Source organism: Ceratotherium simum, chromosome 34 (genome assembly GCF_057802395.1).
Source record: "Ceratotherium simum simum isolate JZ-2026a chromosome 34, ASM5780239v1, whole genome shotgun sequence".
Classification (NCBI taxonomy): Eukaryota; Metazoa; Chordata; class Mammalia; order Perissodactyla; family Rhinocerotidae; genus Ceratotherium; species Ceratotherium simum.
This window is the reverse complement of record NC_141933.1, coordinates 11,618,066-11,630,309: the sequence shown is the minus strand read 5'-3', so window position 1 is coordinate 11,630,309 and position 12,244 is coordinate 11,618,066. Positions and strand designations below refer to the sequence as shown.

Here is a 12,244-nt window from a genome sequence, read left to right as displayed (position 1 = left end):
AGGAAAGACGGCCAGTGTGGCCAGAGAGGGGTTGGAGGCAGCCAGCCAGAGAAGCAGGGCCGGATGGGGCAGGGCCCTCAGGCCCTGTGAGGACTCCGGCTTTTACACTGGGCAGGAGGGCAGCGTTGTAGGGTTTTGAGTGAAGCGGCGTGGCTTGACTTACATCCTAAAGGCTCACCCTGACTGCCAGCTTGAGAATGTAGGAGGCACGTAGACGAGGGAGATCATCAGGAGGCCACTGCGACAACGCAAGGCGGAGATGATGGCGGCTGGGAGCGGGGTCGGGGGGTGGAGGCAAGGGAAGCAGTTGGAGTCAGGTTCTGAATTTGAAGGCAGAACGAGTGGATGTGCTGATCGACTGGACGTGGGATGTGAGGTGGGACGAGGACCTGAAGATGGCTCCCGGTGTGGGGCTGAGCAATGAGCGGGGGTGTGGAAGACTGAGGGGAGCACGAGGGGCGGGCCATCGGGGACTGGGACCTGGAGAGGTTGCGATCCTGTGGGACGTCTGAGAGGAGACAAGGGGGTGGTTGGGTGGAAGCATCTGGAGGCCAATAGCAGGTCTGGGAGGGCTCATCAGCACACGGGTGGTATTTAAAGCCTGTGCCTGGGTGAGGCCCGCAGGAGCGAGTGTAGCTGGAGGGAAGAGGAGGTCCAGGGCTGCCCTCTGGGCCCTCCCCAGTGAGGGAGGAGCCACCCAGGAGAGAGTTGCCTCCCGAGAGTGGGGATAGCGTTCTAAGGGGCAGGGAGAGGCCCACCGGGTCACATGCTGCCAAGAGGCCAAGTCAGGAGAGGGCTGAGAACTAGCCGGTGGAACTTCATGAGGGAGGTTTGGAGATGGGGGCGGGGGTGGGGGGGTGGGGTAGTGCTGCAAGAGCAGGTTCCAGAGAGGATTCAAGGCGGATGTTGCTCTCTGAGGGGTCCCTGGCCCTGAGCCCTCTGCTCCCCACCCCAGGTGTTGCCTGTGCCCTGCGCGGCCCCGGTTTGCCCCCGGAGTGACCATTGAGGAGGACAACTGCTGTGGCTGCAACGCCATCGCCATCCGGCGCCACTTCCTGGACGAGAACATGACCGCGGTGGACATCGTCTACACCTCCTGCCATGATGCGGTGAGGGGCCGGGTGGGCCTTTGTTCTCTGTGGGCTGCGGGGGCAGGCGGGGCTGGGGGCCGGGGTCAGGAGCAGGCAGCTGAGGGCTGGGGTGCAGCTTGCAGGCTTCCTCAAGCTGGGCAGATGGTGGGGGCGGCCCTCCTTCTCCCCACACCCTGGGCTGTATCCCCTCTGGGGCAAAAATTGAACCCCAGCCCTGCACCCAGTGTTGGGGCTTCCCAGCCCCAGCCTTTTGGGGGGAGGAAATGGGAAGAAGCAGTGAAGCATGGGGGAGGGGGCAGGCCCTCTGGACTCGGCAGGCGGGACGGCAGACCCAGGGCTGCCCGAGTCAGCGATGCCGGGAGGGCCAGGTAGGCTACGTGCTGGTCAGAGGGATCTACCGTGACCGCTGGGAGCCCCGCAGCCTTGCAGGGGCCCAGTGGCCCATGGAGTCAGATCTCCTGACCAGGACAGAGACCTGCTTAGGTCACTTCCCCGAGTCTGGCCCCTCCCAGGGCTGCTCAGCCTCACGAGCCGCCTCCTCCTAGGTCTACGAAACCCCTTTCTATGTGGCAGTGGACCATGACAAGAAGAAGGTGGTGATCAGCATCCGGGGAACTCTGTCCCCCAAGGTACCCTGCCCGTGGCTCCCAGCCCACCCCGTGGACCCCCTCACAGCCCCCGAGGGGTGCCCCCCTTCCTCCTTCTGTTCTTCTCAGCCTTGCCCCTCCCCTGTCCTCTCTCCCCACAAGGACGCCCTGACAGACCTGACTGGTGACGCCGAGCGTCTCCCCGTGGAGGGACACCACGGCACCTGGCTGGGACACAAGGTACCCCTCCTCGTGGGCCCCCAACGCCCCTGCCTTCTCTCCTCCCTGCCGGCACACAGACCTGTCCTGTGGTTGGGGTGGGGGCTCCTCCCTGCTCACTGGGCTCACCGGGAGAGATTGGTCAGAGAGGTGTGGATTCTTCTGGAAGGTCCACTGCGGCCCACTCTCTGGGGCCCCCACAGCCCTGCTGGGCCTGGATCCTGTCCCAGAAGAGCCTGAGGAGGCAGCTGGGGGGACGTCACACTGGTTAGTTAGACACACAACCCTCTGAGCCTCAGTTTCCTCATCTGTGAAATGGAAACGATGTGATAAAACGTCACCAGCCCCACAGTCAGGTGGTTAGGCAGACCAGAGGGGGAAATAGTCAGTGAGCTGCTGGTCACTGTGGTTTTGCTGGTCCCTGAGAGGCCTCCCTTCCTCAGACACCCACCTCTGTTCCTCCTTACCCAGGGGATGGTCCTGTCGGCTGAGTACATCAAGAAGAAGCTGGAGCAGGAGATGGTTCTGTCCCAGGCCTTCGGGCGAGACCTGGTGAGGAGTTTTCCGTGCCACTGAGCCCTCCGCATGCCCCCGGCTCTCCCTCCCCCAGGGCAGCAGGTGGGGGACAGGATGGGAGAACGATGGAGCCTCCCCGCAGGCCAGGCTCCTACACTCCTTTGATCCCTGGCTCCCAGCCCCCTGCTCGGTCCCTCCCACCTCCTCTGACCCCTTCCTTTTTTCTATCAGTTTCTCCTCGGCCCCCCTGCTGGGCCCCACCCAGTTATGCGCACCTGCTCCGTGCCAGGCACCAGAGACACAAAGATGGTTCTGGATGGGGGCTTCCAGAATATAGAGCAGAAAAAAAAATAATTACAGAGCAGATAGAAGGGGTGCTACTCTGGTTGGGGGCAATCTCCTGAGGTGCTGCCAACTGCCCTTCCCAAAGCCAAGTAGTCCCTGGCCTCAGGGGACCCCACTCTAGTTGTCAGGGCACAGGGATGGGGGCAGGAGACCAAATGATTATCACAGAGTGTGATCACTGTATATCAAGATCCATCCCAGGTACAGATGCAGTGTTGAGAGAGAGAGCCTCTCCTGGAAAACCAGGGAGGGCTTCTGCAAGGAGGTAACCTCTGAGCAAGGTTTTGAAGGATAAGTAGGAGTTTGTTAGAATAGTCTCCCCAAGAAGTTGCTCTGTGGGGGCCTAGCTTGGCTTTTCCTCTGCCCCAGCAACTGCACAGCATAGACATGATCCCAGGACTCCGGGAAGACCCCTCTGGCCCCTGGTGTCAGCTAAGACAGTCAGTTTGGCAGGCAGCGGGGCAGGGCGCTCAGGCTTGTCTTGGTCCCCAGGGCCGTGGAACCAAACACTACGGCCTGATTGTGGTGGGCCACTCCCTGGGGGCAGGCACCGCTGCCATCCTCTCCTTTCTCCTGCGCCCCCAGTACCCGACCCTCAAGTGCTTCGCCTACTCCCCACCAGGGGGCCTGCTGAGGTGAGCTGCCCGGGGCCTCAGAGTTGGCTGGGGCTGGGGGCTGGACAGGGCTGGGGCTGGCGGGGGCTGGACTGCGGTCACCTGGAGTCCTGGGAATGGCCTGGTAAGTGGAGGGGGGTGCTCTGTCATATGCCAGGTGGACCCCACCGTCTACCCCCGGCAAAGCCCTACCGGCAGGGATTGTGGGGCCGGGAGCAGGCAGCCCACCAGGAAACTAAGCCCAGGAGTGCTGGGGCAGGGCCCCTTCCGGCCTCAGCGTCCCCTTGGCTTCCTTTGCAGTGAGGATGCCATGGAATACTCCAAGGAATTTGTGACCGCCGTGGTTCTGGGCAAAGACCTCGTCCCCAGGCGAGTGGCTCCCTCCCTCCACTGTCCTGGCCTGGGCTGTTCCTGCCTCCTCAGGGCCTCACCCGAGCACCACGTCTCTCTCATTCAGTCACCCATCTCCTTGAGGGACCCCAGAGGCCCCTCCCAGTCCTCAGGTGCTCAGGGTGAGAGGACAAAGGGGACCTGGCCTGCCTGGCGTTCCTGTCCCTGGCTGGGCCCTGCTGGGCTGCAGGCTCCCCTCTGCCCACCCTGTGACTCTGCCGGCCTGGTCTTCTTGTTCCTGGGGGCCGGGCATGGGCCTGCCCAGCTGCCCCTCAGCCCGCACCTCTCCGGGTCCCCGGCCAGCCCGGCTGACGCCCTGTCTCGCTCCCTCCCCCAGGATCGGCCTCTCCCAGCTGGAAGGCTTCCGCAGACAGCTCCTGGATGTCCTGCAGCGGAGCACCAAGCCCAAAGTGAGCCCTGCCCCGCCCTCCGGCCTAGGCACCTGTCCCTCTCGTGCCCTGCCTGTCCCTGGGCGCAAAGCACAAGAGGCCCGCGCCGCGCAAGGCCAGGCTGGGGTGTGGTTGTTGTCGTGGGAACCTCAGGCCGTCAGACCCTCAGCATCTCTGAGCTTACCCCGTCTACCCCTGCCTGTCCTTGTACAGACGGGGAAACCGAGGCCCAGAGTGGGCAAGGATTTGCTTTTGCTCAAACAGCAAGTTGTAACTGAGTCAGGACTGGTCCTGAGGGCTCCTGAGTCCTGGCTCCTGTCACACAGCTGCCTAAAGTCAGGACAAAGCTGTCCCCAAGGCTCAGCGCTTCCAGTGTGTGGTGGGAAGGCCTCTTGCAAAGGCTGCTGCGATTCCCCAGCTCAAGGAGGCTAGAATCACCTGTGGAGTGGATCTGGGTGCAGCTGGTTGAATTTACCCTGTGGCCAAGAGGAGAGGATCAGCCCTTCCTCATCCCTTGTCGGGTCTTCCCAGGACACTGCGTGGCTCTTCCTGTGGCAAGCTGGCCTTCAGCATGCCGGGCCAGGGGGTGGGGATGCTGTGGCCAGGCGCCCTGAGGCAGGCAGGAGGGCCTGACCTGGACCAGCGGGTGCTCTGTGCCCCCCCAGGCTGGCCCTCACCCTGTTCACCGTCTCGGCCCGGTTTGGACTATTCTCAGCCTTGGTGCCCGTGACCCTCTGGCAAGCAGGGCCCTTGACCAGGTGCCAGGGGCGGACAGGGCAGCGAAGCCTTAGTGGGGGGACCATATCTGTCGGGAAGAGCCTGGTTCCAGGATGTAGAACTGCTCCCATCAGACCCGTCCTGGGTACTTGTCAGGCCCAGGAGGCAGGTGGCTGGGGATCAACCCAGACGCACCAGGCCTGGCAGGTGCAGCTGGACTGAACTTCGGGGCCTTTTCTGCCTCTGACTTGTGAAATGACCTAGAGCAAGTGCCTTCCCCTACTGGGCCTGTTTCCCAATCCTCTGGATAAGGGGTTGGCTGGTCTGCCAGCCCCTTTCCAGCTCTGGAATTCAACGATCCCATGGCATCTGTACTTGGCGTCTTTTTGGCCATCCTGGCTCCCGTACATCTCAGCCACTGCCCCTTCAGGTGGGCACTGCCCTCCCCTCTGCCCCATGGCCATCCCAGCTCCCACCACTCACCTGTGAGCCCTCCTTCTGAGCACCCTTCAGCCCCTGCCCACCCTGCCAGCACTGCTCAGCTCCGTCCCCATCTCCCCCTGCCCGCACAGTGGCGAATCATCGTGGGGGCCACCAAATGCATCCCCAAGTCGGAGCTGCCCGAGGAGGTGGAGGTGACCACCTTGGCGAGCACGCGGCTCTGGACGCACCCCAGCGACCTGACCATCGCCCTGTCGGCCAGCACGCCGCTCTACCCGCCCGGCCGCATCATCCACGTGGTGCACAACCACCCCGCGGAGCAGTGCTGGTGGGTGCAGCTGCAGGGGCGGCAGTGGCCAGGGCAGGGGCTGCGTCCTCCAGGGGAGTGGGGCGGGGGCCGGCCTTCGCTCAGTCACCCCTCGGGGCTGGGGGCAGAGGCCAGGAAACCATGGCCCAGGGCCCCCACAGAGGGATTGCCCCAATCCTGGAACAAAAGGCCAGTCCAGAGCGAGACCCCAGGCTCCTTGCTTCACAGTCCCAGCCCTTGTCCCCAGTGTCAGCCCTTCCCTGTGTTCCCCCAGGGCACCTCTCCCTGCTTGTGGATGCCCCCGAGGGGTCACCCTCAGGCCCCGCCAGCTCGCACCCTGGTTGTCACTTGGCATCACCGTGGGGATTAGATGGCAGACAGCTGGGAGCGAGGATGGGGACGGGACAGGAGGGAGAGAGAAGGAGCGGGCGAGCACACAGACTTCCCCTACTTCCCGCTCCTGCAGAGGGTCGGGCTCTGGACCTTCCCGTGCATGTGGGCTGCCTGCCCTGACAAAAGGGCCTGCCTGGGGCAGAGCAAGTGGAAGGCTATGTGGGGACCGTGGCTGAGGCTCAGGGTCAGCCTTTCCCGGCCTCTGTTTGGCATGAACGTTCTGGCTGGGTGGAGGGCGAGGCAGGAACAAGGAGCCCAGGGCCATAGCCCTGCTGGCCAGACGGGGCCGGGGGCTCCACGTCTACCCCACCCCTGCTAAGCAAGGACAAAGAGCAGAGCCGGGGGCCAGGGGGTGGGGCCGGGTTGCCCCCAGCCCTCAGTTTCCATCTGGCACCTGTGCCCCTCAGCTGCTGTGAGCAGGAGGAGCCCACCTACTTTGCCATCTGGGGCGACAACAAGGCCTTCAACGAGGTGATCATCTCGCCGGCCATGCTGCACGAGCACCTCCCCTACGTGGTCATGGAGGGGCTCAACAAGGTGAGCCCCTGGCAGCCTGGGCGGGGACACTGCCTCCGAGCCCTGTGGTGCCTTGCGTGCCGAATCTCCATCCCCATGTTACAGCTGAGGATGTGGACGCTCAGAGAGGTCAGCCAGAGGCCCCAGCTGGGCTGCGGTGGGGCTGGAAAGCCCACTCATGTCGTGGCCTCCTCACCCCTGCTCTGTCCACATTGCCATGTGGCCTCGTGGTGGGGAGGAGTTCTGGAGACTCCCAGGGACCTGTCCCCGAGGCAGGCTGAGTTCAGAGGCCCTGAAGGCCACCTAGCACTTGACAGATGCGCAAGCAAGGGCATCCTTGGCCATCGCCTGGCCACAGAAAGGCTGACCACAGGCAAGGAAAACTCCAACACTGCCCCCCTGTGGGGTGAGGCACAATTGCAGGGCCAACCTCAGGCCTCCCTGGAGGAGCAGGGACCCGAGGGAAGAGGAGAGTGGGGCCCGGCTGACCCCAGGAGGCTCTATTTGGCCTGAGAGGCCTGGTCTGCCGCCCTGCCCCCACACATGATTGTCACCCCTCCACCATCACCAGCTTCCCCGTCCTGTCCCCAGGTGCTGGAGAACTACAACAAGGGGAAGACGGCCCTGCTCTCTGCTGCCAAGGTCATGGTGAGCCCCACCGAGGTGGACCTGACGCCCGAGCTCATCTTCCAGCAGCAGCCGCTGCCCACGGGGCCCCCCGTGCCTGCTGGCCTCGCCGTGGAGCTGCCCACCGCCGCAGACCACCGAAACAGCAGCGTCAGGTGAGTCCCGCCCACCCCGGCCCCGGCCCAGACAGTGCATGCCGGGCCCACCGGGGTGGTTTCAGAGCACATCTGCTTGTGCACATATGTGTTCCAGGCGTGTACTGGGCCCATGTATGTTCACGCAGCTCTGCACACGTGCATGGGAGGAGTCGAACTTGCTTCCTTTGCTCGCGCTCTCTCTCTGCTTCCGTGGCTCCCAGCCTGCCGTCACTGAAGCCCACGTGGGTAGCGGGCATCTAGGGACACACGGCCCCCTGGCCACAAACACACAGATTCACTCATACCTATGTGCATCCACACAGATGGACTTAGGTACCCGTGCACTCACACACACACACGCATGTATTTGTATTGGCACTCACATTTGCATATACATACGCTCACAAGTAGTAGCTCTAAGTGCACAGGTAGTCCCATACAGACATCCACATGTACAGGACACACGCCAAGACAGAGACCAAGACACATGTACACAAGGACGTGCATGGATGGGCAGCCATGCGTGTAAATGCACGAATGTACCTGTGTCAGCCCCACCCACACGAACACGGGAGCCACTGTAGACACATAGTACGCACACTGTACACACACATGGAGATGTGGACACAGGCTCCCAGACCCCACCCCCCCACATTCACACACACTCTTTGGGGGATCAGGCTCTGGAGGGGTGGCTCCTCTGCCTTGATGGTGGGATCCTCCTGCCTTTCTGGGACCCTTCCCGCCTAGGTCCTGAGCCAGGTCACAGATCTGGCCAGGAGGCTGCTGAGAAGGGTAGTCGCTGCCTCCCGGCCCTTAGTGGGGGCACCTGGACATCTCTCCCTCCGTTTGTGCATTTTTTCTGGCAGCTGGGTGACCAGAAGAGGGCGCAAGAGTCCCTTCGCTGCCGCAGTAACAGCTGTGTCCCCCATACCCTGCAGGCTCTCCAGTGCTCCCTGTTCAGCAGAGGGCTCCAACCAACGGGAAAGGCGGGAGGGCCCCCAGTGTGAGGGAGGGAGATGGGAGCTCTGGGAGGGGCACAGAGGGGTGTTGGCCCTGAGGGTGGGAGTAGAACCAGTGGGGGGCCACTCTGGACAGTCTTCCACCCCCTTCCCTCCCGCTCCCCCCTTTTCCTCCGTCTCCCCGCCTCCCTCCCATTCCACATTGCCTCATGAGTGACCTGGGTGGCCAGTCTCTCTGGGCCTCAGTCCCCCGTCAGTACAGTGACAGGGCGCCTGTACAGGGTCCCCCAGCAGCGCTCCCGGAGCCCTGATGCTGTAGACCCTCAGGGCCCCCACCCTGGCTCAACTCAGCCTCAACCCTTTTATCTTCTGTCTTGGGTTGTTGTGAGTTGTTTTTTAGAAATCAGAGTTCCATGCCCCAAACCACTGAACAACCGCCAACTTCACTCCCCCTGTCCCTGTCCCCAAGTTCCCTCCAGCCAGGGAGCGAGGTCGGTCTCCGCCCCTCCCGGGTCTCACACCCTCCCTGCCCTGCCTCTGCAGGAGCAAGTCCCAGTCTGAGATGAGCCTGGAGGGCTTCTCGGAGGGGCGGCTGCTGTCCCCAGTGGCCTCGGCAGCCCGCCAGGACCCCGTGGAGCTGCTGCTGCTGTCCACCCAGGAGCGGCTGGCGGCGGAGCTGCAGGCCCGGCGGGCGCCGCTGGCCACCATGGAGAGCCTCTCGGACACCGAGTCGCTGTACAGCTTTGACTCGCGCCGCTCCTCCGGCTTCCGGAGCATCCGGGGCTCGCCCAGCCTGCACGCCGTGCTGGAGCGCGACGAGGGCCACCTCTTCTACATCGACCCCGCCATCCCCGAGGAGAACCCCTCCCTGAGCTCGCGTACTGAGCTGCTGGCGGCCGACAGCCTGTCCAAGCACTCGCAGGACACCCAGCCCCTGGAGGCGGCCCCGGGCAGCGGGGGTGCCACCCCCGAGCGGCCCCCCAGCGCTGCCGCCAATGAGGAGGAGGAAGAGGCGGGTGGGGGGGCGGCCCCCCGCGGAGAACTGGCGCTGCACAACGGGCGCCTGGGGGACTCGCCCAGCCCGCAGGTGCTGGAGTTCGCCGAGTTCATCGACAGCCTCTTCAACCTGGACAGCAAGAGCAGCTCCTTCCAGGATCTCTACTGCATGGTGGTGCCCGAGAGCCCCACCAGCGACTATGCCGAGGGCCCCAAGTCCCCCAGCCAACAGGAGATCCTGCTCCGCGCCCAGTTCGAGCCCAACCTGGTGCCCAAGCCCCCGAGGCTCTTTGCCGGCTCAGCCGACCCCTCCTCGGGCATTTCCCTCTCGCCCTCCTTCCCGCTCAGCTCCTCGGGCGAGCTCATGGACCTGACGCCCACGGGCCTCAGCAGCCAGGAGTGCCTGGCCGTGGACAAGATCCGGACTTCTACCCCCACCGGCCGGGGGGCCAGCCCCGCCAAGCAGGATGACATGATCATCTCGGCTCGCTAGCACCCCAGGAGCAGCTGTCGCCTGAGGCCCGGGGCAGAGCAGGTAGCCCCTCGGGCTCCTGGTGGCTGCCCCCAGGGCCGGGCAGCTTTGAGGAGAGGCCCCCAGGGGCCAGTTTAGCCTCATGCATGGGGCTGCTGCTGAGCTGGGGGTCCGCATCCCTACCTCAGCTCAGGACCCCCAAAGCCAAGGCGGCTGGGATCTGGGCCCTCCAGATAGGGGAGGGGTGTGGAGCAGGGAGGAGCCTGGGGTGGCCTGCCAGGTGGGCAGGGCAACACTCACTCTCTCAGCCTGACTGCCCCCCACAGGGGCATCCTGGCACCCCCTATTCCAGGATGGGCAATGGGTGTGCTGACTCCCCATCACTGCTCTCTGGCTCTCTCCCAGGGCCAAGGTGGAGAGCAGTGCCCTCCCCAAATATTCTCATCTGTGGTCAGGCTGGCATCTGCCCTGGCCACCCCTAGATCTGGTGCCTGCTGGCCAGCCCCCCGGGGATGACCCCCAATGAAGGTGGCCCGCAGTGCTGTGTATGTTTACAGAAGCTGCTGGGCTGGGCTCAGGGTGTTTCCTGGGCTTGCAAGCCCCCCAATCATGTGTTCAGTAGCCCCTCTCTGAGCAGGGCAGGGGACAGCCTCCACAAGGCCCAAGGCTGCCGAGGGGCCTCCAGGGCCTTCTCTGCTCGGTGCCCCTCATGCTGGTCCCTCTGTCACGGGGTCCTGGGCACTCAGGCCTGCCCCCCCTGCCCCTGGCTTGCCTTCTACCCCCAGGGATCCTGACCACTCAAAGGGTGGAGGGCACAAGTGTGACCACCCTTGGCTGCAGAGTCAGGGCCCTGGGAGGAAGGAGGGCACCAAAATCCCCCTTCCCTTGAGGGCCTCATGTAACCACTTTATATCACCTACCCCCCATGCCCAGGCAGCCCAGGCCCTGGGATCTGAAACCAACCCCCCCCCCCCAACTTCCCTCAGCTCCCCCTCCTCGCTGGCTCTCTCCTGGGAGCAGGGCTTTCTCCCTCCCACCCCCAATGTCCTTTTGGCAGGAAGTAGGGCTAAGAGTGGAGTATTGTGGGACCTGGCTAAAGACCCTCTGCCCACTGTCCCCGGGAGGGGGTGCTGGAGGGGGCAGGAGGGCCACAGGCTCTGGGGCTGTCCTGGTTTAGCCTGAAGCCTCCACAGCCACCATGTGAGGGGTCCCTTCCCTGTGGGGTTGGGGAAGCAGTGGGGAGGGGGCGACATGGCCTTCCCCAGAGGCCAAGTGGGGAAGGTGTGCATGCTCGCGTGGGGCGTGTGTGTGCATGTGCATGAGCGTGCGCCCTTCCTGAGGAGGGGCTACTGGGGTGCCCGCCCGACCCTGCCCGTTCTGCCTGCCTGCCACCCCTCTCAGCCTGCCAAGGAAACACGATGGGGGCCTGCGCAGGGACACGGACGAGCTCAGTGTCGGACATCGCCCGTTCCCCTTATCTTGCCTGCTGCTCTGACCCCCGGTTTGGAAAACCTGAATGTGCCGAGGCGTAGACCACCCGCTTGTGCCTTCGTCCCCTTGGAGGCGTGCGCCCCCCACTCTGGCCCCACCCATCGCCTCCCCGGGTCGGCCAGGCTCCCCTGACCAAGACCCCCCCGTCTCATGACCACTGGGATCTGGGCCCTGCGTCCTGACCCCCCCACACACACAGCTGGGACTGGCCCGGATCCTGCCCTGGGACCCCTTCGCTCCCTGACAGATGGGGACAGAGAGCTGGGAGCTGGGCCTCCCTCACTCTGTCTGACTCTCACCCTCCCCAGGCTTCAGGACCCTGCCCCTGCTGAGAGCCCTGCTGCTGGCCTAGCCAGGGCCCAGCATAGAGGCAAGACACAATCAGTGGCTCTTAGAGTTAAAAAAAAAAGACAAATCATAAATCAGAGTCAAGTTCAAAGAAGCACCTTTTAATTCCTCTTCTGCCATGGTGGGCCCTGGGACCTCTAAGAGGGCACGGTGCCCACCCCTGCCCAGGACTGAGCCATCAGGGACAGACTCCCCACCCCCAAGGCTGCAGCCATACCGGGGTTACAGGCTTGGGGCTGGGGCAGGCTCGGACTCAGCCCTGGATGCCCCTGGGGCAGCCCCGCTACCTGCTCCCTCCCCACCTCGCCCCTGAAGGGTAGGCCTGCTCTGGATCTCTCCCCTCCTCCCCACACCACACTTGGGGGGTCTGAGCCACCCCCCTCAGCCCGGCTCGGCTCAGACCGACCTCCACTCTGTCCCCTAGACCCGCAGCACAAGCTCTCCCAGCCGTGAGCTGGCCCCTCCTCCCAGGGGACCTCCATATGCAATCGGCGACCCCACAGACACTCGTGCACTCGACGTGCTGTTCTCCCATGACTTTTTTTGTACTTAATGTATGAAAGATCCAAACTAATATTGCTGTAAAAAGGAGAGACAAATTAATATAGCTTATTCTATAAATATATCTGTATATAAAGGTTTCTGTATATTGTATAGAGCTGTGTATAAACTGGATGTAGAAGCAT

General features: G+C 63.6%; 1 protein-coding gene across 1 annotated transcript in view; it reads left to right on the top strand.

The window, feature by feature from the left end:
- DAGLA (diacylglycerol lipase alpha) overlaps positions 1-12,244 on the top strand; it is a 64,152-nt gene extending 51,908 nt beyond the window's left edge. Inside the window, exons 10-20 of the mRNA XM_087422801.1 lie at positions 956-1,109; positions 1,637-1,720; positions 1,841-1,918; positions 2,369-2,449; positions 3,251-3,393; positions 3,673-3,741; positions 4,100-4,172; positions 5,441-5,637; positions 6,417-6,546; positions 7,117-7,307; positions 8,795-12,244. Of these exons, the coding sequence (XP_087278927.1) occupies positions 956-1,109; positions 1,637-1,720; positions 1,841-1,918; positions 2,369-2,449; positions 3,251-3,393; positions 3,673-3,741; positions 4,100-4,172; positions 5,441-5,637; positions 6,417-6,546; positions 7,117-7,307; positions 8,795-9,740 (2,146 nt within the window). The 3' untranslated portion in view covers positions 9,741-12,244. The remainder of the gene's footprint in view (positions 1-955; positions 1,110-1,636; positions 1,721-1,840; positions 1,919-2,368; positions 2,450-3,250; positions 3,394-3,672; positions 3,742-4,099; positions 4,173-5,440; positions 5,638-6,416; positions 6,547-7,116; positions 7,308-8,794) is intronic.